This window comes from Macaca fascicularis, chromosome 18, assembly GCF_037993035.2.
Source record: "Macaca fascicularis isolate 582-1 chromosome 18, T2T-MFA8v1.1".
Lineage (NCBI taxonomy): Eukaryota > Metazoa > Chordata > Mammalia > Primates > Cercopithecidae > Macaca > Macaca fascicularis.
The window spans coordinates 35436597-35459028 of NC_088392.1; the positions used below are offsets into that span (position 1 = coordinate 35436597).

The 22432-nt window shown below is 39.6% G+C and overlaps 1 protein-coding gene across 7 annotated transcripts in view; it reads left to right on the forward strand.

Annotated features, from left to right (window-relative positions):
* MBD2 (methyl-CpG binding domain protein 2) overlaps nucleotides 1-22179 on the forward strand; it is a 73943-nt gene extending 51764 nt beyond the window's left edge. For 2 of the 7 annotated variants that reach the window (XR_012427224.1, XM_045378136.2), the window contains 4 exons: nucleotides 7482-7572; nucleotides 8946-9123; nucleotides 13751-13889; nucleotides 18360-22179. Coding sequence is in view for 2 of the 7 variants with exons in the window: in XM_045378136.2 (XP_045234071.1) it covers nucleotides 7482-7572; nucleotides 8946-9123; nucleotides 13751-13877 (396 nt within the window). In the remaining 5 variants the exon portion in view is untranslated. Of the gene's footprint in view, nucleotides 1-1059; nucleotides 1384-7481; nucleotides 7573-8945; nucleotides 9124-13750; nucleotides 13890-18359 lie in introns of those variants that run through there. The other 5 variants (XR_012427225.1, XM_005586664.4, XR_010582835.2 and 2 more) reach the window with 4 other exon arrangements.
* The last annotated feature ends 253 nt before the right edge of the window (nucleotides 22180-22432 follow it).

Here is a 22432-nt window from a genome sequence, read left to right on the forward strand (position 1 = left end):
TGCTTAAAAGAGCCCCTCACTTAGAAGGAAGGGCCTATGCCTGGTTTAATGCTCTGCCGCTATATACCCTTGAAATTCTTAATATTTTTTTAAACAAGAGGCTGTACATTTTTAATTTGTTCTGGGCCCAGTAAATTATATAGCCAGTACTGCTTACCAAAGTACTCCCAACCAACCTTAGGTCCAGGTGAGAGGCAGTCTGGCTTGGAGGAGAGGAGGAAGAGGAGAATTTAAAAATATTTGTAGTAGCAAGAAATCCCCAACTGAAAGCGAAGGAAGGGAAGGGAAGATTCATATTCATGTGCTCAGTCTCTTCATTTGCTAATACTTACCTTTCAGAATTGATTATTTTTGCTTTGTTTATACTTACTAATTTTAATAAAATGACCAACTACTTATTAAGTGCTATTGTATGATCAGCAATGTGCTACAAGCCACAGGTGAAACGAAATAGTAAAATGGTAGTTGCTGTGTACTGGGCATAGTCAAGTGTTTATAACACTTCCTCATTTTGTTCCCATAACCCGTTGAGATTGCTTATATTGTCCCATTCCGTAGAGTATGAAACTGATATTTAGAGAGGTCAGTTGTCCAATTTATAAAGCTCGTGAAAAAGCAAGTTTGAACATTGGTTGTTCAGATTCTAAAACCCAATCCCATTCACTCTGCTAATAAGTTAGATATTCCTGTCCTCAGGGTTGACTCTTGAGGTTGTGAGTATACATGGAAAATCAGTTTCATTTTGTCTAGTGAATTATTTTTTTTAACACAACAGAGACACATCAGTACTTTTCAAATTGGATATAATGATTTATGAAAACAGTGCTAGGATATATGATGTAGTTGCTTTTCAGTGTGGTCAGGAGAAGTAGCTATTATAATTAATCTGAAACAGTGTTCTTACAGAAAAAATTCAAAAGCCTTCAGTTATATATGCAAATCGCTCCATCTCTTTTTCCATTTTTTGAAATACTTGCTCCCATATCATTGTTAGTGTTGCTTAGCTGAAAGTGTCTTCTTGGAGTAGGGTCTCTTTAATTTCTTTTTTTTTTTTTTCAGACGGAGTCTTGCTCTGTCGCCCAGGCTGGAGTGCAGTGGCATGATCTCGGCTCACTGCAAGCTCCGCCTCCCGGGTTCACGCCATTCTCCTGCCTCAGCCTCCCGAGTAGCTGGGACTACAGGCACCCACCATCACGCCCGGCTAATTTTTTGTATTTTTAGCAGAGACGGGGTTTCACCACGTTAGCCAGGATAGTCTCGATCTCCTGACCTCGTGATCCGCCCGCCTCGGCCTCCCAAAGGGATTACAGGCGTGAGCCACTGTGCCCGGCCAGGGTCTCTTTAATTTCTATTCACCAAATAAAAATTTCATGTTCTATGTGATTGATATTTGCAACTGTGGTCTAAGAAAGCTAATTTGCAGAGAATATATGTTACGCCAATTCTTTATTTTTTACCATGTGAGCTACTTCTCATGACAATTTGGTATCCCCATAAAATTCTATGCTGGTCTTAGCCTCAATATGTTATCAGCCTGTCTTCTTAATTCTGCATAAGGAAGAGGCAGGCATCAGGCGTAGATTACCTACAATTGACGAGTATCTATTACTTAGGAGTTAAATGGATTAAGAGTAATTTGATACTTCTCTTAAAATTTACTGATCTATTATTATCAGCCTTTGATGGCAGTAGAAGTGTCTGAGGCTTGTACTATATAACCTAACAGGAGCCAAACATATAAATGCTCTTTCAGAGCTTTTGTTAAGAGAAGGACTGTTTAATCACACTGACCTGAGTTTTAATTCCAGCTGCACCACTGATTAATTGTGTAAGTTATTTAAGTTCCCCACGCTTCCGTTTCTTTATCTGTAAATGAGAGTAATATCTTCTCCAAAATGCTGCAGGAAAGTTTAACTGAATTTCTGTACATAAAGCACTTAGCACAGTGCCAGGCCTATGGAAAGGTGTTAATGGCTAAGTGATAGTTTTCCTCCTCTTCCTCCCCCTATTTCATCAAGACAGTATGACTGGGCATAGTTTCACTGGGTAAAACAGAACATTGGGTAAGCCCTTTCTTGATTTATACCTAAACAATTAGCTCTACTTTTAAATAAACTTCAACGTATCTCCTCCTGCAATGAAATAATTAGAAGGCAAATGTCTTCCTCTTGTTGTCTGCAAGGAAGAGGATAGAATAATATTTTAAAAAATCTTTCAGCATATTTAAGAATAAAAGTTGGAGATCTTGGTGGTCACTACACCCCCACTACATGCACACTACCTTTTTTTTTTTTTTTTTTTTTTTGAGACGGAGTTTTGCTCTGTCACCCAGGCTGGAGTGCGATGGTGTGATTTCGGGTCACTGCAACCTCCACCTCCCGGGTTCAGGCAATTCTCCTGCCTCAGCCTCGTGAGTAGCTGGGATTACAAGCATGTGCCACCATGTCCAGCTAATTTTGTATTTTCAGTAGAAACAGGGTTTCACCATGTTGGACAGGCTGGTCTGGAACTCCTCACCTCAGATGATCCGCCCACCTTGGCCTCCCCAAGTGCTGGGATTAGAGGTGTGAGCCACTGCACCCAGCTACTAACATTCTTTCAACACAAACCAAGCCAGTCTTTCTCATACCTCGAACCTGCATCAGAATCACCTAAGGTATTTGTAAAAAAATAAATAAAACTAGCTCTCTAATCCCAGACCTACTGAATAGAATCTCTGGGGATGAGGCCTTGGAATATATTTTTAAAATAAGCCACCTTGGTTATTTTTCTTCATAAGATCTTTAGAAACACTGACCTGCACTCTCTTACCTCCTTGCCCATATGATTCTTGGGTTGAAATAGTCTTTTCTCTTCTACATGCCTATAGAATTCTTACACAATTTTCAAGGGCTACCTCTTCCTAGAAGCCTTTCCAGATCTTCCCAAATTGAAGTTAGAGACGTATCTTCATTATTGCAGTCGGCCTTGTAGAGTTTTGCCTGTTTTCTACCAAACAGCTCCTGGAGGGCAGTGGTTGTCGATTATCCTACCAAGCATCCCCAGTGCCAGAAAAACACGTTACATATCATGGGCATTCAAAGAGTATTTGTTGAATATTGTTGATCCTCAAATTCCTTTTTCCTAGTAAGCCATCTCTTTTGTTCTTCAGTAAAGAGTAGAAATCTCTTCAGAGTAATATTAATAAACTCGGGGTGATGAAGGTAAATAATAATCAGCATTATCAGCCTCAGTTTCCAGAGCATCAGAATAGGGATCACTGTCTGTGAATGGTGGCGAGGGGTTGTTTGTGATCCCTGTTTCTTTCTCATCCTCTTTGTATATTCTTCATAAGGCAAATTGAACAAATCCCTCAAAGTCCAAGTTGAATACATAACAATTACGAAAAGGAAATGCTATTGTGGGTTCATTTTACTTTCAGTAAACAGATTTGATCATTGACCTCACTAAAGAAGCAGTTTTTGTAATACACCTTCATGTTTGTCCTTTGGGACACTAAGTGGAGTAAAGTCCATGCAGCTGTGCTTCCGTTGATGTCCTTCCTAGGAGAACTGTGCGGAGAAAATGTGTAGAGATGAACTGCAGTGACCACTAAGATGGTTTCTCCAAAGATGCTCTGCACTGTCACTTAAATTTTAGGCACTTTTGTGGTTTTAAGTGACTTTTAATTCCATCCCATGTTTCTCTCTCCATCAGCTGGTTTCCTGGATAGGGCATTGCCCAGACGGTGTTATAAGGTGATAGGCATGTGGAGCTAGCCAATGTTCTAATATACTGGAAAGTGACAAAGAGAACAAGGTATTAGATGCACTCAGAGTATCTGGTTATTGAGGATTTGAGGGAGATGTAATAACTGAGGGTGATAGCACATTTTGGGAGTTTCTCCAAATGTTAAATCACTGTTCCTTATACATATTCTATATATTGATCATTTGGCTTCACACCAGGCAGCAAGATTAAGCTGAGAAAACCACTGAATTTGGCAGGGGAAATCAGATTTTCAGTGAGTAGGTTAGGATTTATGACAGCAGTAGTGCTTATGGAGTGTAGTGCAACAGACTAGGTAGCCATCACAGAGGGAGAGTCCTTACATATGTTTTGAATATTTTGAGTATTACTCATCTTTTGAATCTTAAAGTCTTTGGACTGCTAATGTTTGAGAAAGCGGGGAGACTTCCAAGTGAACAGAATCTCCAAGGAAAAACCTACTCGAGTAGATCAGGAAATTTTAAACTTAGGCAAAGGAAGACCTTTTCCTCCCCTGCTCCCTCTGAAGCACTGAGGGCTATAGTGGCCAAAGATAATGAGAAAAGATCTTGGAATTTGGTGAGAGGAGCTGACTGTTAGAGTAGGTTTAGTGCAAGTTGGCTAGAAAGGGGGTGGGCTAATAAAGTTGCAGTAGGCTTGGGAAAGGGCAATAGTGCACATTGGGCCATTCCTTGAGGAACAGGCTTACAAAGAAAAGAAAATGGTCATTATATAAGCTGGACAAAGTCTCCACGTATTAACAACCAGAAAGTACAGTCCTAGCACCCCAAAGAAGTTGCTTGTGCTGAGCCTTTGCTGTCAGACTCCCCTCCATCCTAATCTCTGGCAACCTTCCCTATAGGTTTTCCTTTTCAGGGTATCATAGGAGTGAAATCACACAGAGTGGGAAAGACTGGCTTCTTTCACTTAGCATAATGCCTACTGTATGTACATTTAAAGTGCATTTTAAAATGCAAAGAATCCTTGCCCGCATCCCCTGCCGAAACAAATAAAACAGGGATCTGAGAAGATGGATGTACAGAAAAGTGAGTTAGGAACATACTGAGATGTAAACAGACATTTACCTCCTGAGGACTGTTTCAGTTTTCAGTGAAATTAGGCGAGCTTGTTAGCTTTGAGTGAGTGTTGGAAAGGTTGGAGAGGAAGTGACCTTGACCATTTAAGTGTTTCCTTAAACTAGCCTCCTCTCCTTCTCTGACCTTTTTCACTCCCCCTTTCTTCCCTGAGTTGGGGGTGGGGGAAGATACACACACACACACACACACACACACACACAGACACACACACACACACATACGCATACATAAAAAAATATATATATATATATCTCCATTTTCATGGCATAACAATTTTGTTATTTTTGCTCCTGAACTCTGGAAATGGTGCTTTTACTATCAAAAGAGCATATGCAAAATCTTAGTTTCTTATGTCCTCTCTTATAAAGAGAGCATCCACACATAGCAGATTCTAATTTCAGCCGTAGTTGAGGGCTATCAGATGACACGTGGTGGTTACCAGGATGTGATACAAGCTAGAGCCATATACTTGTATTTCAGTCCGGGATTTAGTTTTACTAAATTTTTCTTTTTAAATTTTTGTATTGTTTTCCTTGTTACTGATAGAAGTTTAAAAGTTAAGAATTAAAAAAGATAGAATAAAACAAATTATTTTTTAGTATCTGGAATTGGAACTTTTAGATGTAAAATATAAACAATGTATCTGTTCATAATTCCCATGCTTTTATTTGGTAGTGTTGATTTATTTTTACAAATCAGTGATTATGAGATTAGTAAGTGCTTTTATTAAATTGTATATATATATACACACACACACAGATACAAATGTTTAATTATATTTAATTCTGAAAGCACTTACTAATCTTATCCTCACTAATTCTCCTGGATACTTTTTCAATAGAAATGTAACTGGGTTTTGTTTTCCTTTTTTTTTTCTATAGCTGTGATATTCAAAGCACAGATGATATTATTCCACCAAAGAGCAAGTAGAAAGCAGGCAGGTTTTCTTGGGACATTTATTGCATTCATCAATTATTACCTTCACCTTACTACTTTTCATTCATGATGAGTAATACATTTATATCCTCGAATTGTTGACTTGTTTATATTGACAACATATTCTACTGATAATGTGATTAGCAGAGAGATGTAAGATGTTACTATATACCAAAGGCCTTCCTTGGTGCTAGTGTTGTGCTTATTACAAATTCAGCATATTGCTCTTCTAACATAAATAGAATTACAATACTGTGTCTTCTCATTTATCTGGAGAACAATTATCTGATACTTCACATATATCTAGAAGTCAGAATGTAAGCCCCAAAAGCCCTCAGAGTGGCCACAGTTTGCTAAAAGCAAATGTGATAAATCTTGTGCCCAGTTTATAATGGATACTTTATACATATTGCCTTATTTAACTCCCACAGTAATCTTTTGTGATAGCTATTGTTGCCACATTTATAGAAGAGGAAATAAATTGAAGATTCTGAAGAGGTTATAAACCTTGTCCAAGGTCTTCTATCTAGAGAGTATCGCAGCTGAGATTTCAGCATGGGTTTAGACCTTGTCCAAGGTCGTCTATCTAGAGACAGTGTTGCCGCTGAGATTTCAGTATGGGTTTGTGTGTCCCCCAGATCCTCACTCTGAGTCCAGTTGCTCCCATTTTCAGTCATTCTCATAAATATTTTTTCAGTACCAACTATGTGACAGGCCCTGGTATCCGGGATTAAAGGCAATTATACAGAGTCCTATAGAAATCCTTTATCTGTTTTTTTTGGCTTCAGTAAATATGAAACAGACTAGAAAAGAAAGGAGGCATGAGGACAGTGATATTGTCTCTGCTACTGACTGTCACATCTGCAGGGTGAGCACAGTACCTAGTAGGAACTCAATAAATATATGTTGAATGGGTGAGTGATATTAGTGAAAAGTAATAACTAGGAGAGAGAATCAAACATGAAAAGGATATAAAATAAAAACCGTGATTGTCTTGGACCAGTTAGTGTTTGAATAAGCAAAAAGCTCCATAGCCCCTAGGGCATGAAGAGCCTCTCAGTGTACTCACTGATGCCCATAATGATGACCTGAGGCCACTGAGGACCATGGTGATCCAGGCCCTGTGCAGCAGGGAGTCACTCATGAATGTGACATCCAGTTTAAAAATAAAGGAGGCACCTAAAACAATTTAGAAAATGTTTCATTAAAAATGGTCTTTTCTCCCTTAAAGTGTGCTAAAGAGCTAAACTTCATTGTCTTGGAGAAATCCTATATTGGAGTAGCTCTTTCTCTAATAATATTGGATAAAGAGGGATAACACATCATATAATTTGTTTTCTTTTCCCTAATAAGTCGTAGCATTAAAATTTCATGCCAGATGAATCTTTAAAAAATTCAAATTCTTTTCTTTGGAAGATACCCTATAAGAAACTATACATAGTATACAGCATATAACCATCTATAGTACTGTAACAAGTGAATAGGTCACATAAAACAACCTTTTTTGAGCAATGTCATCTGAGAGGATTATGATGTGTTGAAATAATTCACGTTTGGAATATCATTTAGCTTTTTATAAGGAAAAATGAGGAAATTATAGGAAACTATTGAAATGATTTAAATTTCATTATTCAACAGCATCGATGCGCTACTTTCTTGTTTCAAGAATGTATCTATTAACAGTGATATTTTGCCTTACAGCTTTTCTGGGAGAAGAGGCTACAAGGACTTAGTGCATCAGATGTAACAGAACAAATTATAAAAACCATGGAACTACCCAAAGGTCTTCAAGGTATTATCTAAGTTCAGTTGAGCAGACATTTATTAAGTACCTACTGCATGCCAGGCACTCTGTTAGATGCTGTGGATTCAGCAATGACTGACAGGAGGTCTTTGCCTTGGGAGGTCATATGCCTTGCTGGATGACGTACCTCTTGTGTTTTAGTAAAGCCAGGCAGAAGCTACATGAAAAACTTGTATGTTACAGGGATGCTGCCATGTAGTATATTATCTTAGATTTTTTTCTGTGTAAAAATTTTGGTTTTAGGTTAGGTTCATCACAGAAGCTAACCCATGTGCTGCTTTTAGCACTGGATGCGGATGAGTAACAGAATTTCTCAAGCTTCCTGCTTATAGCAGCATCTGGCCCTACCACCTGCTCTTTCTCTCATCCTCTTACCACAAGAACAACTAACAGCTCTCCTTCTGCCCCTCCCTCCACAAACTGGTGCTCTAAGTAGCAGTGAGAACAGATGCACTTTGGTCCAGCAACAGCAGCCAGTGGGATCTGGGGTGGAAAATTCAGTCACTGGTCTACCTTTCGTGTTATATGAGAACTGCGAGTTCTAGAGAAGAGTTTATTTTTCAAGTATTAAAAATTTGGCTTCTAAAGCTTGATATATTGAGAATTGCTCAAAAATCCTCATAATTCTTGGTTAGATTGTTGCCTTATCTCTTTATGTTCTTGGAATGTTGGCCTTAACTAGTTAAACAGGTTTAGGACTTTAACCATTGCATTTACATGTGACACGGTGCCAGTATCTTACAAGTAATCAAAGTGTGCAGTTATTAATTCTCTGATTTTGGCTGTTTTGTTAGGTTTATGAGAAAAGCTGTTAAAGCCACAGGTACAGCTTGCTTGCATTGGCTTTTTCTTTGAATCCCGAGACAAAGAAGATAATTGCTGAGATATTTCTGGAAATTAATGTTAAAAGCTACAAGGAGAAACTATACCAGTACTCTAGGAATACATTAAAAGGGATACTTGAGTATAGTCGCTTCACCAGGTCTCACCTCATTAAAATAATTAACATTGCTTGGGGAAATATAGCCAACTTTTTAAAAGTTTAGTACCTTGGAAAATGTGTTTTACAGTTCTGGTAAAGTATTATTAAAATGCTCAGCTATAAGCTTACAGCAAGCATGAGGATTTGTTTTTTAAAGTAAGAAAAAATGCTCAGCTATTTTGTTACTATTTCTTTAGTGTGAATTATTTAGTGTATCATACCTATTGAGTAGATATATTATCTTTTGCTGCTTTGTTTTATATCGGTTTTACATATATGATCTCAAATATATATAAAAATATCAGTTGTTTTAGGTCACATAAAGTTTGCTCAGCACATTGAGACATTTCCTTTAACTAGTACTTATTTCTCATTGCAGGAGTTGGTCCAGGTAGCAATGATGAGACCCTTTTATCTGCTGTTGCCAGTGCTTTGCACACAAGCTCTGCGCCAATCACAGGGCAAGTCTCCGCTGCTGTGGAAAAGAACCCCGCTGTTTGGCTTAACACATCTCAACCCCTCTGCAAAGCTTTTATCGTCACAGATGAAGACATCAGGTAATGCAGTTTAACATGACTTCATAAACTTGGGTTTTTACATTTGGGTAAATTTTATGCTGTTCATTAGGTTCAGTGGCATAGCTAGTAAGTGATATATCACCTAGAAAGTTATACTTTTTTTTTTTTTTTTTTTTACAGAGTTTTACAGAAACTGATGGAAGGTGAAAAAAGACCATTGTAACAAATACATGCTTGAAAGGGGTGTAAATGCTGCATGCCAGGGATATCATCATGGTCATGTCCAAAGGACAGGCACCAGATCAGTTATATTCCCTAAGCATCATTTTTACTGTGTCTTTTGCAGTTTGGGATTCTGACTTTCTATTCTAAAGAACCTCTTTCTGACAGACACAGTGGCTCATGCCTATAATCCCAGCACTTTGGGAGGCTGAGGTGGGAGGATTGCTTGAGCCCAGGAGTTTGAGACCAGCCTGGGCAACATAGTGAGACCCCATCCCCACAAAAAATTTTAAAAAATTAGCCAAGTGTGGTAGTATGTAACTGTAGTCCCAGCTACTTGGGAGACTGAGGTGGGAGGACTGCTTGAGCATGGGAGGTCGAGGCTCCAGTGAGCTGTGGTCGCATCCCTGCACTCCAGCTGTGGCGACAGAGCTAGATCTTGTCTTAGAAAAATAAAAATAAATATAAGGAACCCCTTTCACTCAGTCATGCCTTTTCTGATTGCTTCCTTCATTGGTTTGTCTGGAAACCAATCTCTCTTTAAATCAGATGATAGTGATGCTGCTCTTAAACTTACTTGTGACACAGTAGAGCAAGAAGAGAAGCAAGTAAGAAAGAAGAAACCACAGGTAAAGCAACAAAACAGAGTCAGGAATGAGGCAAGACGCAAACTATTTACTGACACCTTTCACTCTTTCTAAGGCTGACTCACAAGTTAGGGTTTCAGCAGCAAATGGTAAAAGGAAAACATCCAACTCAGATTGGTAGAACCCAGAAAATAGAAGCAAACCATTGCACAGGAAAAGCAAAACTACTCCACTTAGTAAGACCACAGAGCAATTCTTATATGGGTTTTATGACCTCAATATCATTACTTTATAGTGATACTTTATAGTGATACTATATAGTATATTGCGTTTTCTTTAAAAATATGACCTTGTGTATACTTCACTATTTCTGTCCCCTGAATGTAAATCAGTTTAATTAGAGTATTATTCCTAGACAAAACTAGCAGATGGCACTTTCGAATCATGTAATTTTAAAATGTTTTATATTTGTTATTTTGTTTGTTTTTTGAGATGGAGTTTTGCTCTGTTGCCCAGGCTGGAGTGTAGTGGCACAATCTCGGCTCACTGCAGCCTCCGCCTCCTGTGTTCAAGCAATTCTCCTGCCTAAGCCGCCTGAGTAGCTGGGATTACAGGCGAGCACCACCATGCCCAGCTAATTTTTTTATTTTTAGTAGAGACAGGGTTTCACCATATTGGCCAGGCTGCTCTTGAACTCCTGACATCATGATCCGCCTGCCTCGGCCTCCCAAAGTGCTAGGATTACAGGTATTACAGGTGTGAGCCACCACGCCCAGCCTATATTTGTATTTTTTTTAAAAATCCATACAAAGTTGACATGAAAATGTTTTTAAATGGGTAAGTCTATCTAGGTTTATAATGCGAAAGCCCTTCTTGGGTCTTAAAGTAATTATTTTGCAAAGATAAAAAGTGGTACAAAGTTGTATTCATATGCCTTGATTGCATATGAATATGAATAAAGTTTCTTAAAAACTTTATTTTTTAAGAAAACAAAATGTAAAAAATCAGTGAAAGGAATGAACTTGCTCATTGGATTGTTCTTACCCTTGAGGAAGAAAATTACTCCAGAGACAAGTTCTTTTCCATCTTGAATGAATACCGAATCAGCAGGGATTCCGCCAGGTCCTTATGTGTGTTGATGGAGGTTCTCTGAGTTATATCACAGGAATGTTGATGGCTTCAACACCAGATCTTTTGATAGTTGAGGAAACTATCTCAAAGCCAATTCTGGATGATTTCCTTTTTGGGTAAATTTGTCTAACAAATTGCTCATTTGATTTAATTGTCATGACAGAAATTAGGAAGCAAATACTCCTTGTTGAATTAGTACATGTTCAAAATAAATTACTGCAAATGGAACTGTTACTCTTTATCTAATTGTGTATGCAATAGTCTGTCTACATTAAACCTCCAGCTGAAGACCCCAACAAGATATATCTCAAGTATTTTTAGCATATTTGATACTATTTGCATTGATGGGTAGTTTTGTTTTTTCATACTTTGTAACAAATTCTCACAAACTTTGCAGCTTAAAACAACACCCATTTATTAGCTCGAAGTTCTTTGAGGTCAGAAGTCTGGGCCTCATGTGACTGGGTTCTGTGTTTGGGTCTTACACGTGTCACTGGACTGTGTTCCCTTCTGAAGCTTGGGGTTCTCTTTCAAGCTCATATGATGGTTGCAGAATTCATTCCTTGTGTTTTAGGGCTGAGGCCCCTGTTCTCTTGTTGGCTATGGGATGGTGGCTGTCTTAGCTCCTGGAAGCTGCCTGTAGTTCCTTGTCTTGTGGCTCCTCCATGTGCCCCTTTATGCTCCCGTCAGGAAGATCCCAGCTCCACTAAGGGGTCCTATTAGGTCAGGCCCACTACAGTAATCTCTCTTGATTGACTCAAAATCAGTTGATTGGTAACCTAATCATGGAGAGATATACCATCATATTCACTAGTTCTGCTCACCCGTAAGGGGAGAGAATTATATAAAGAGTGCACATAGAGGTGGTTTTGGGGAAGGGGGACTGTTGGGGACATCTTACAATTCCGCCTACAGCAATGGGCAACTGATTAAATTTCAGCTTTCACAAATGTGGAAAGTAATGCTCAAGATAGAAGAAAATCAATGGGAAATGTTAGAGTTTAAGATAAAATTCTCCATCCAAACCACTGCAGATGGTGCCATTTGCTCCATTTTCCCCATGTTCCTAATGAGGTTACTCTAGGACAGCTGTGGAGATTCTTGTACTCTTATCAGTGAGAGCCTGCCAGTGAAACTAATAGGTCATTTGTCATAAACTTTGAGTCACTGACCCAGAGGTGAGACTAACTGTATAAGAAATAAACAAATATGTTCTGCTTGACCCTGTCCCATGGCATGAAAATCTGTCGGACTCCAGTTTCTTTTAATATGACAGAGGCTATAGAGCTAAGACTGACCCAGTGACAGCTTCCCTCTTTGAAAATTCATTTAATAAGTGGAAGTCTATACTTTTTAACTCTTTGTGGTGTTTTGGAGTTTCATAAAGATATCCAAAGTTTTTGTGGGAAGTAGTACATATGTGTCACCTTCACTATCTTGGACATAGTCTCATTTGGTCAAAGGGGTGTGATCTTGAGTAGACTGAATATGACTTGGCAGCTGGTTGAGTCCCTATGGAGTGAATACTCAGGGACCCTTAGTGCAGTCTTCTATAGCATTGCTCCTCTACCCCTCTGCTGTCCCAGGTTTGGGAATTGCTGCAATCTGTCTTCCTCAATTATTGGTAGAGAAAATTACTTTTTTTTTCAGTAGAACCCTTAGTATATTCCTTGTTGCATCTTCATTTCCCTTTCTGCATTTTTCCTTATCTCCTTTCTTCTGGTCTCAGGAGGTTTGCCCCCTTTTCTGTTCTGCTGACCCTCCTCTGCCATTGCCTTCTGTTCTTGTTCCCGCTGGAACCTTTTCCTACCAGTCTTCTCTCCTCTCTTCTCTTGTCTTTCTTCAACCTTTGCCTCTCTATTTGGTTCTGGATGTCACTTTATATTTACCGAGCTTTGCTTGCTAGACCCGTATTAGGAATTTGTCTCTTACCCTCTGGGGGCTCTACTTTCATTTTTTTTTTTTTTAACTTTTTGAAGATAAAGTGTATACTGGTAGCCTTTCTTCCTGTGCTTTGTTCTTCATCTAGTGGTTCAGAGCCTTTTTAATGACTTGGAGTTATTAACCCTCACTTTTGAGGTTCCTTTGTAATCACTGAGACACAGAGAAACTCATGGCATGTTCTTAAGCAACTCACTTTCTCAGTAGAAGAGAAGCTTTCCAGTGTCTGTCCTCAGTGTGCAGAATCATGTGGTCTTGGCTCCTTCGTGCTGACCTGTTGCCTGCAGACCTGGGAACTCAGGAGAGAGCTCTCTCCTAACTAACCTAGCCACGGAATGTCAATCAAATCCCAGCTTATCATGTCTCTGCTTTCTCCATCTTTCTCAGTGCTTCCATGAACAAGTCACTTTTCCTTTGTTATTTATGTTCCCTCCATCTTTTATTCCTGCTTCTAAGTTATTTCTAATTGTCCTTATAGGAATAAACCCAAATTTTGACACAGTCGACATTTTCAAAGTTGAAGAAAAGGTCACTGACATCAATCTGCTCTTTCTAGAATTTCATGTGTGATGAGGGATAACTGCCTGTGTGAATATTCCTCTTTTTGGCAAGGCTCATTGGTGAGATTTGATTTATGTTTAGAAGCAACTTCTGCAAAATCTGAAAAGGAACTCTATTCTTCTTAGAAATTTAATGATTTTGAAGTAAGGATGAACTTCTGTAGCAGCTTCATATTGTCATTACTTGCCAAATTATCAGTGCCTTTTTATTCTGTTTTTAAAAAGGAAACAGGAAGAGCGAGTACAGCAAGTACGCAAGAAATTGGAAGAAGCACTGATGGCAGACATCTTGTCGCGAGCTGCTGATACAGAAGAGATGGATATTGAAATGGACAGTGGAGATGAAGCCTAAGAATATGATCAGGTAAACTGACACCAGAGAGAGTGACTTGGAGCTTAAGATGTTGTGTTTTCTTGGCCGGGCACAATGGCTTCTGCCTGTAATCCCAGCACTTTGGGTGGCTGAGGCGGGCGATCATTTGAGCTCAGTAGTTCAAGACCAGCTTGAGCAACATGGCAAAACCCCATCTCTACTAAAAATACAAAAAATTAATTGGGTGTGGTGTTGTATGCGTGTGGTCCCAGCTACTCAGAAGGCTGAGGTGGGAGGATCACTTGAGCCTGGGAGGCAGAAGTTGCAGTGAGCCAAAATTGTGCCACTGTTCTCCAACCTGGGTGACAGAGTGAAACTCCATCTCAGGAAAAAAAAAAATGGTGTTGTTATATTTTCTTGTTATTTTCCCTTTAGCTTCCTCCGCAGTGAATGAAAAAGCTACTCCTCTGCTTGGGTTAGGCATGTGCTGTTGTTTGGTTCTTCTCTCTGGATTGAAGGACCATATAAGTTATTGCATCCTTTTGTTCCCATTCTGGGAGGACATTCACACCCCTGCAGTCACTTGCAAGGGATCTAGTCTCCTTTATTAAAACCAGGTGGAAAACCTCTAAGGTGTCATTAGAGAAGAGCAGCAGCAGAAGAAAAGGACTTTGTCAGGTAGGGAGGAACGGCCCCAGGAGAGGAAGGTGACTGTCATCTCCATCACAGTAGCCTGTGGGGCATATTGCTTCTCTTTAAAGTTATGGTGGCAAAGTAGCAAAATCTCTTTATTTTTCTTAGGTTCTCCCTAGCACAGATTTGATGTGGGGAGAACAAGAAGGACACTGAAAAGCATAATAAATACTTTACCTTAAAAAATACACAATTTTAGGCTGGTTTTGGTGACTCATGCCTGTAATTTCAGCACTTTGGGATGCCAAAGCAGGCAGATCACTTGAGGTCAGGAGTTTGGGACTAGCCTGGCCAACATGGTGAAACCTTGTCTCTACTAAAAATATAAAAATTAGCTGGGCGTGGTAGGATAGCTGGAATTTTGTAATTGTAGCTACTGGAGAGGCTGAGACACGAGAATTGCTTGAACCCGGGAGGCAGAGGTTGCAGTGAGCCGAGATTGTGCCACTACATTCCAGCCTGGGTGATGGAGTAAGACTCTGACTCAAAAAACAACAACAAAAATGCACATTTTGATCTTATCTCAAACTCACATTCCAGGCTCATTGCTCTGTGCCGTGGGCATACTTGTCTTCAGAGGAGCACATGCAGATCTCCAAGGCTTTCTGTTGCGTCTTGCTTCCTGGCTTCCATCCTGCTTTATTTTGGCAGGCCATGTCTTCCTTTTTGCCAACCCCAAACCAATTATTTATTGTTTCCTTTGAAGCCAAAACAGAGGGAGAGATGGGGGTGCTAATGTGATGTCAAGGGTCAAAAAAGCCTCTCTGCGAAAGTGACATTTATGTTGAGCCTGAAAGATACATAGGAATGAGCCAGGGGAGGTTTGGGTAAAAGTGTTCTCATTAGAAGGAACAGCAAGGAGAAACTTGATTTCTTTAAGGAATGAAGAAATTATCCATGTGGTTGGAATGTAGTACGTCTGGGGAGGGGCAGGGGGAATGTGTGGGCGGTGAACCTAGTCACCTAGGACCTGTGGGTTGTTAGAGAGATTGATGACTGCTTGAGATTGATTATGAAAATTAGTAGGAATCACTGAAGAGTCAGTAGCATGATCAGATTTGCTTCTTTGCAAGAGCCTTATGGCTGCTACATGAATACAAGAATTGGAGTAGGGAAAGCTTGGAAGCAAGGAGACCAATTGGGTGTTGCTGCAGTAGTCTCACAAGAGATGATGGTGGCTTTAGGAGGATGTTGACATGCCAATGGGTTGGGAGAAGAGACGGGTACATCTGAGATGTAGCTGGAGAAAGAATCACGTGACCAGGTGACTGCCTGGAAGTGAGGGTGAGAGAGTGGTGAGGATGCCTCAGGGTTTTCACTTGAGCCATCACTTGAGCTGGGTGAGAGGGAACTCTGTTTGGTAGGGGAACAGGCTAAGGGTAGGGATTGCACGGAGGGTGAGTTTAATTGTTAACACAATTTTCCCCTTCCATGAGTGCCTTTATCTTAATCGAGGAGTGGTTCATGCCACAGCAAGACCAAAATCCAATAGTACATATAATGTCTTACATTTACATGTCCATCCATGGCAGCACTTCTGGATCACAGTTTCCTGACCATACAGAATCATTTCAGGCTGGGTGTGGTGGCTCACGCCTATAATCCCAGCACTTTGGAAGGCTGAAGCGGGTGGATGTCCTGAGGTCAGGAGTTTGAGACCAGCCTGGCCAACATGATGAAACCCTGTCTCTACTAAAAATACAAAAATTATCCAGGCATGGTGATGGGCACCTGTAATCCCAACTACTTGGGAGGCTGAGGCAGGAGAATCTCTTGAACCTGGGAGGTGGAGGTTGCTTAAGCCAAGATCGCGCCACTGCACTCCAGCCTGGGCGACAGAGCGCGACTCCATCTCAAAAAAAAAAAAAACATTTCAATCCAGTTCAGTGCTATTTTAGCTCTTTTTCTCTTTTCTTATTGAAGACATGAAGATGCTGTGTTGATACTTGGATTTTGTTTTCCAAACTGGCAAGGATGTATTTATGGGCTTTGATGAGTGTACTTAAAATGCTGGAAGTCTTTCAGAGGGAGGTCTGAAGTGTGTTTCTGCTGTCCACGGCTTCAGCTATGCTGTCTCTGGAGCACAGAGGGATCTGGATCTCACCTAATCCAGCTTCTGCACTGTTGCTTCAGAATGGACTCTTAGAAAGCCCTTCTGTTCTGTCAGGGCTTTTTGGTTTTTTTCCAGACTTTTCTCATGAAATTATTTCAGATAATCAAGGGTCACCTAATTGAGGTTTTACTAGACTTCTGCTTCCTTTTTTAAAAATTCTTATTATTTTCGAGATGGAATTTTGCTCTTGTCATCCAGGCTGGAGTGCAGGGGTGCAATCTCAGCTTACTGCAACCTCTGCCTCCCGGGTTCAAGCAATTCTCCTGCCTCAGCCTCCCGAGTAGCTAGAATTACAGGTGCCTGACACCACACCAGGCTAATTTTTTGCATTTTTACTAGAGACGGTTTTTGCCATGTTGTGCAGGCTGGTCTTGAACTCCTGACCTCAGGTGATCTGCCCGTCTCAGCCTCCCAAAGTGCTGGGATTACAGCGTGAACCACCAGCCAACTTTTGCTTCCTTTATGGATTACTTTGCAGGTTGGCATCAAGGCTATTCCTGAGCAAGCCTGTGTTGTAGGCACTGGCACTATACTTATATAGAAGTTGGCAACTGCTCATTGCCTTGCACAAATGTGGATAATAGTAATAACAAACTAATATTGAATGATTAGAATTTTAATCAGGTCTTTAAAAGTAGCCATTATTTTGGCATGTTAGGTAGGGAGAGATTCAAATTATGTATGCAATCTTCTAAACTTGAGGATGGCATTATTAGACTAAGCCATTAGACTTGTAGATTGGAAAGGATTTAGATGTACTTCTTAATTATGAAAATTACATTTACCTTACTCAAATAACACCATATATACCTAAAAGTTTTAAGAAACTAAAGGACAACCACATGACTTAATCAGCTGTCCATGGTAACCTGTGGTAAGGTAGGACTTAGTTGAGTAAAGGGTGGGACATGGCCATCTTCACGGGCTCATAAGTGATAACCAAGGTCCCTTCAGGTCGGCCGGCCTCATCATGCCTCACCTCTTTCTAATCCTCCTTGTTAGTAAGGTGGATGTTTATTCACTTATTTATTTGGTTAGTTAAATAGCAGGTTGCAATTTACTGTGTTACTTAAATTTTACAATCATAGAGAAATGCCAGGATATTAGACAAACATTTTAGAAGTGATTGTAAGAAGATGACTATAAAAACAAAGGTGTGAATATATTTAGCTATACATGAGATAGGATATCAAATACATAAATAGTTCAATTTGCAGTTGCACAGTGCCATTTCATCCAGGTTAAACAATAGGAAGACTCGGCACATGCCTGTCATCTGTAAATGCTCTCATGTGAAAGAAATTGTGAAGTAAAATAAAGTATCTTGAGTAGAAATTTTTCTACATTTTCTCAAAATATATTTGGATTGTTCTGTATCTATTCTGCTCTTTCATTCGTATGCCCTTTGAATTCTCTTTTTATTCTGATGTAGATAATTGTAGTTAGAAAATATTTGCATAAACATATAGAAGAATACATATGATTTCTTTGGAAAATTAACAGGATAATAAAGGTTATCATCAAAATAAAATGAAACAATGAGGGGATATGTTGAGCACTTTTTATTTATGAAGTGCTGTAACTAAATGTTCATCAAGGCTGTAAAAACATGGTTCTAAGTGGAATTCAGTCTCTAATTCTTTTTTGAGTATTGCTGACCTCTCACCTGATAAATCACGGGATTACTTAAGTTTGTTCTTTTTTTTTTTTTACAGGTAACTTTCGACCGACTTTCCCCAAGAGAAAATTCCTAGAAATTGAACAAAAATGTTTCCACTGGCTTTTGCCTGTAAGAAAAAAATGTACCCGAGCACATAGAGCTTTTTAATAGCACTAACCAATGCCTTTTTAGATGTATTTTTGATGTATATATCTATTATTCAAAAAATCATGTTTATTTTGAGTCCTAGGACTTAAAATTAGTCTTTTGTAATATCAAGCAGGACCCTAAGATGAAGCTGAGCTTTTGATGCCAGGTGCAATCTACTGGAAATGTAGCACTTACATAAGATATTTGTTTCCCCCACAGTTTTAATAAGAACAGATCAGGAATTCTAAATAAATTTCCCAGTTAAAGATTATTGTGACTTCACTGTATATAAACATATTTTTATACTTTATTGAAAGGGGACACCTGTACATTCTTCCATCATCACTGTAAAGACAAATAAATGATTATATTCACAGACTGATTGGAATTCTTTCTGTTGAAGAGCACACACAATAAAGAACCCCTCGTTAGCCTTCCTCTGATTTACATTCATCTCTGATCCCTGGGCCTTAGGTTTGACATGGAGTTGGAGGAAGATAGCGCATACATTTGCAGTATGAACTGTTGCCTCTGGACATTGTGAGAATCGTGCTTTCACCAGAATTTCTAAGAATTTCTGCTAAATATCATCTAGCATGTGTAATTTTTTTTTCCTTGCCTGTGACTTGGACTTTTGATAGTTCTGTAAGAATAAGGCCTTTTCTTCCCTTGGACATGAGTCAGATACACAAGTACCCTTCAGGTGTTACTAGAAGGCGTCCATGTTTATTGTTTTTTAAAAACAGCATAGTTTATCCTTGTTGAAGCGACATCCATGCAATCTTTTATCTATATTTAACTTCCAAATAAAGACATTAAAAAAAAAAAAGAATGTTTGGCACTCTCTAACGTCCAGTAGCTTACTGAGTTAACAGGTGCAGGTCAGACTCTTGGCTACAGTGAGAGGCAGCTTCTAGGCAGAGTTGCTTAATGAAAGGGTTTGCAATACTTTACAAACCATTACCTGTACCTGGCCTGGCCTCCAAAATATTAACATTCTTTTTTCTGTTGAAACTCGTGAGTGTAACTTTCATACCACTTGAATTTATTGATATTTAATTGTGAAAACTAGCATTACATTATTAAACGAGTTCTAAAATCAAAACATACTTAATCTGATACCGAGGAAGGGAGGGAGTAGTTATAAGCAAATTAAAACAAATTTTGAGAGATAGAGCAAAAGTAAAATCATTCTATAGGAAGGATGTGTTTATTTCTTAACTCTTGAGTTCTTTTAAAATTAGACCCTAAATTATGCAGTCAAGGGTGTGACCAATTCCACATGAGTGTCACCTGTACATTTTATTATCACTACCTCCAGTTCCCAAGGCAGGGAAGAAGAGGGGAATAGTCAAAGCAATATGACTGGCTAGGTTTGGGCTGCTGTTTTTCCTGGACCTTTATGCCAAACTACATAAACACTTCTTGGAGTTCCTGATTTACACTCAACTTTGATCCCTGGACCCTAGGGCCATTAGTTTCCTTAAAGCAGTCCTGCTGGTGGATGAGCAGGGAAACTTGTACACCCTGGAGGCCAACTGGTAGAGGGTGCCTGCCCTGGCCCCATCAGACTGTCCCAACTGGGGTGGGGGTGAGGATCATAGTGATTTCTTTTTAAAAGCTAGTGTGACTAGTGAGAATGGATGTCCAAGGGCTTTTCTCTTCCTCCCCTGAGTCCATGATTCTTCATTTGTGATCAGGGTTGGGGTAACTTCAGCTTGGTGATCATATATTCTTCTTACAAACCAATCCAGCCAAGATATATGTGCTTTTCTAAACAGCTTGTAAAAGCAAAAACACAATGTATACACATATAAAACTTTGTGTGTTTTTTTGGTTTTTTTGCTTATATACTTCACTCAGGTGGAGAACAAGGTATGAAAGCCATTATATGGTGTCCCTTGGGGACCATGCTGTAAGTCCAGGGTGTTCCCAGTATACCCACAAGACAACATGTTCAAAACTTCATCACCTGGTCCCCACAAACCTACACCCTCTTCCATTCCCTCACTCTGGTAAAAGCAAGCCATCTCCTCCAGCTGCCCAAGGCAGAAGCCCAGGAGTGAGCACAATGCTGCCCTTTCCCTTGCTTCTGACTTCTCATCAATCCTATTAGAACTACGGACTGCACCCCACATCTCCTCCATCCCCACGACCACTGCCTTCATATGAACTGCCTTTCCTGTCCCCTTGACTTTCAGTGGCTTCCTTTTTTGCTCATCTGTCCACTTTCTTCCCCTTCCCTCTCTCCATCCCCCTTTTTTTCACTCCATATAGTCATCAGAAAGATCATCAGAACAGGCAAATGTGACCGTATTATTTCCCTCACTTATCTTTGTATGCCGTTTAGAGTGATTTTTAAGAGCATGCACTTTGAAATTAGGAGAACCTGTGTCTGAATCCTGATTTTTGCCATTTGTATGACTTGTCAGGTTATTTAATCTCTTTGAGCCTGTCCCTCCTCAGTGAAATAGGAATAATAATACCTACCTCATAGAGTTGTTGTGAGGATTCAGTGAGATGGACTGTTTCTAAAGTGTGTAGCACAGTGCCTGGCACATAGTGGGTGCTCACATTGGAGCACACTATTGTTCCTATCCCTGCAGGTGTGAGTTTTACATCCTTTCCAAGAAGCATTTGCTAATAACCCTAACTACCGCCTATCCCTGTGACACTGTATTCTGCCTCAGCACCTTGTTTATTTCCCTTGTAGATATTTTCTAAATCTGTATTTTATTTATTTGTTGGCTTTTTGTCTATTTCTCTACTAGAATGTAAGCTCCCTGAGAGCAAGGATGTGTTTGTCTGATTTCCCGTTACAGCCCCAGCGCTTAGCTGAGTGACTGGCACCTAGTAAACACTCAGTAACTGCTGAATAAATGGAATAATGGTCAAAAGGCTCTTCATGATCTGATCCCTACTTCTCTGTCTGGCCTCATCCTGCCACTATCCTCATTGCACCTTCAGCTCAAGAAAAACCTCTTTACGTGCTTCTTTGAAGTGCCCCTTGGGCCTCCGTGTCTTTGTACCTGTTGTTCCCTTTGCCTGAAACACGCTTTGCCTGCCCATCTACATGGTGAATTCCTAATCATTGGTGAAGTCTCAGCTCAATGGCTACCTCCTCTGTGAAGTTGTCCCTGATTTCTCCAGGCAGATGTTCTTTCCCTCCTTCCCAGTTCCCACTGCACTTTGTAAATACCTCCATGGAAGCACTTTATTGTATTGTATTGTAATTTTTTTTTTTGCATGTCTGTTTCTACTATTAGACTGTAAGCACCGTAAAAGCAGAGATTGTGCTTTTTCATCCTAATGTTCCCAGAGCCTAGCCCAGTGCCTGGCACATAATAGCTTGTCATTAAATATTTGTTGAATGAATCTGTGAATGAACAAGAGTCATGCAATTGAAAAAGTGTTAGAAGCTGTATGTATTATAAAGGAAAGAAATGCCCTTGGTGGCTTCCAGGGTTTTTTTTTGTTTTTGTTTTTGTTTTTGTTTTTTTTGTCTAAAAAGGAGATCTAGAGAGTGTTATACAATCTCTTTGAATATAGGATCAATTGTTTGGATTTTTAAAATAATATAGAGCTTCATAAATAATTGCAAAGATATAAACAAGCTTTGTGATTTCTCAAATGCTATGAAGTCCAAAATAAGTATTTGCACTATTAGTATTTCCATAGTAAATGCTATGAGAATATGTACAGCAATAAATTTTGAAGCTTTAAAACTGTTTGTGTAAGTCATCTTCAATGACTTAATCCATGAAGGACATCTCTGGATTATGTTTCTCGGGCACAGGGGACATCAAGCTGAGGGGTGGGGTCCCAAAGTTCACAGGTCGGGCAGGGAACACCAGTCAGTTAAAACCCAGTTAGCTAGCAGTAGCTGTGGGATTTGGACTTGGAGCAGCAGGCCGTCAAAATGCATGCCTCGAAGGATCTGGAGTAGGCTTTGAAATTTTAATTTGCATGCTGGTTTTC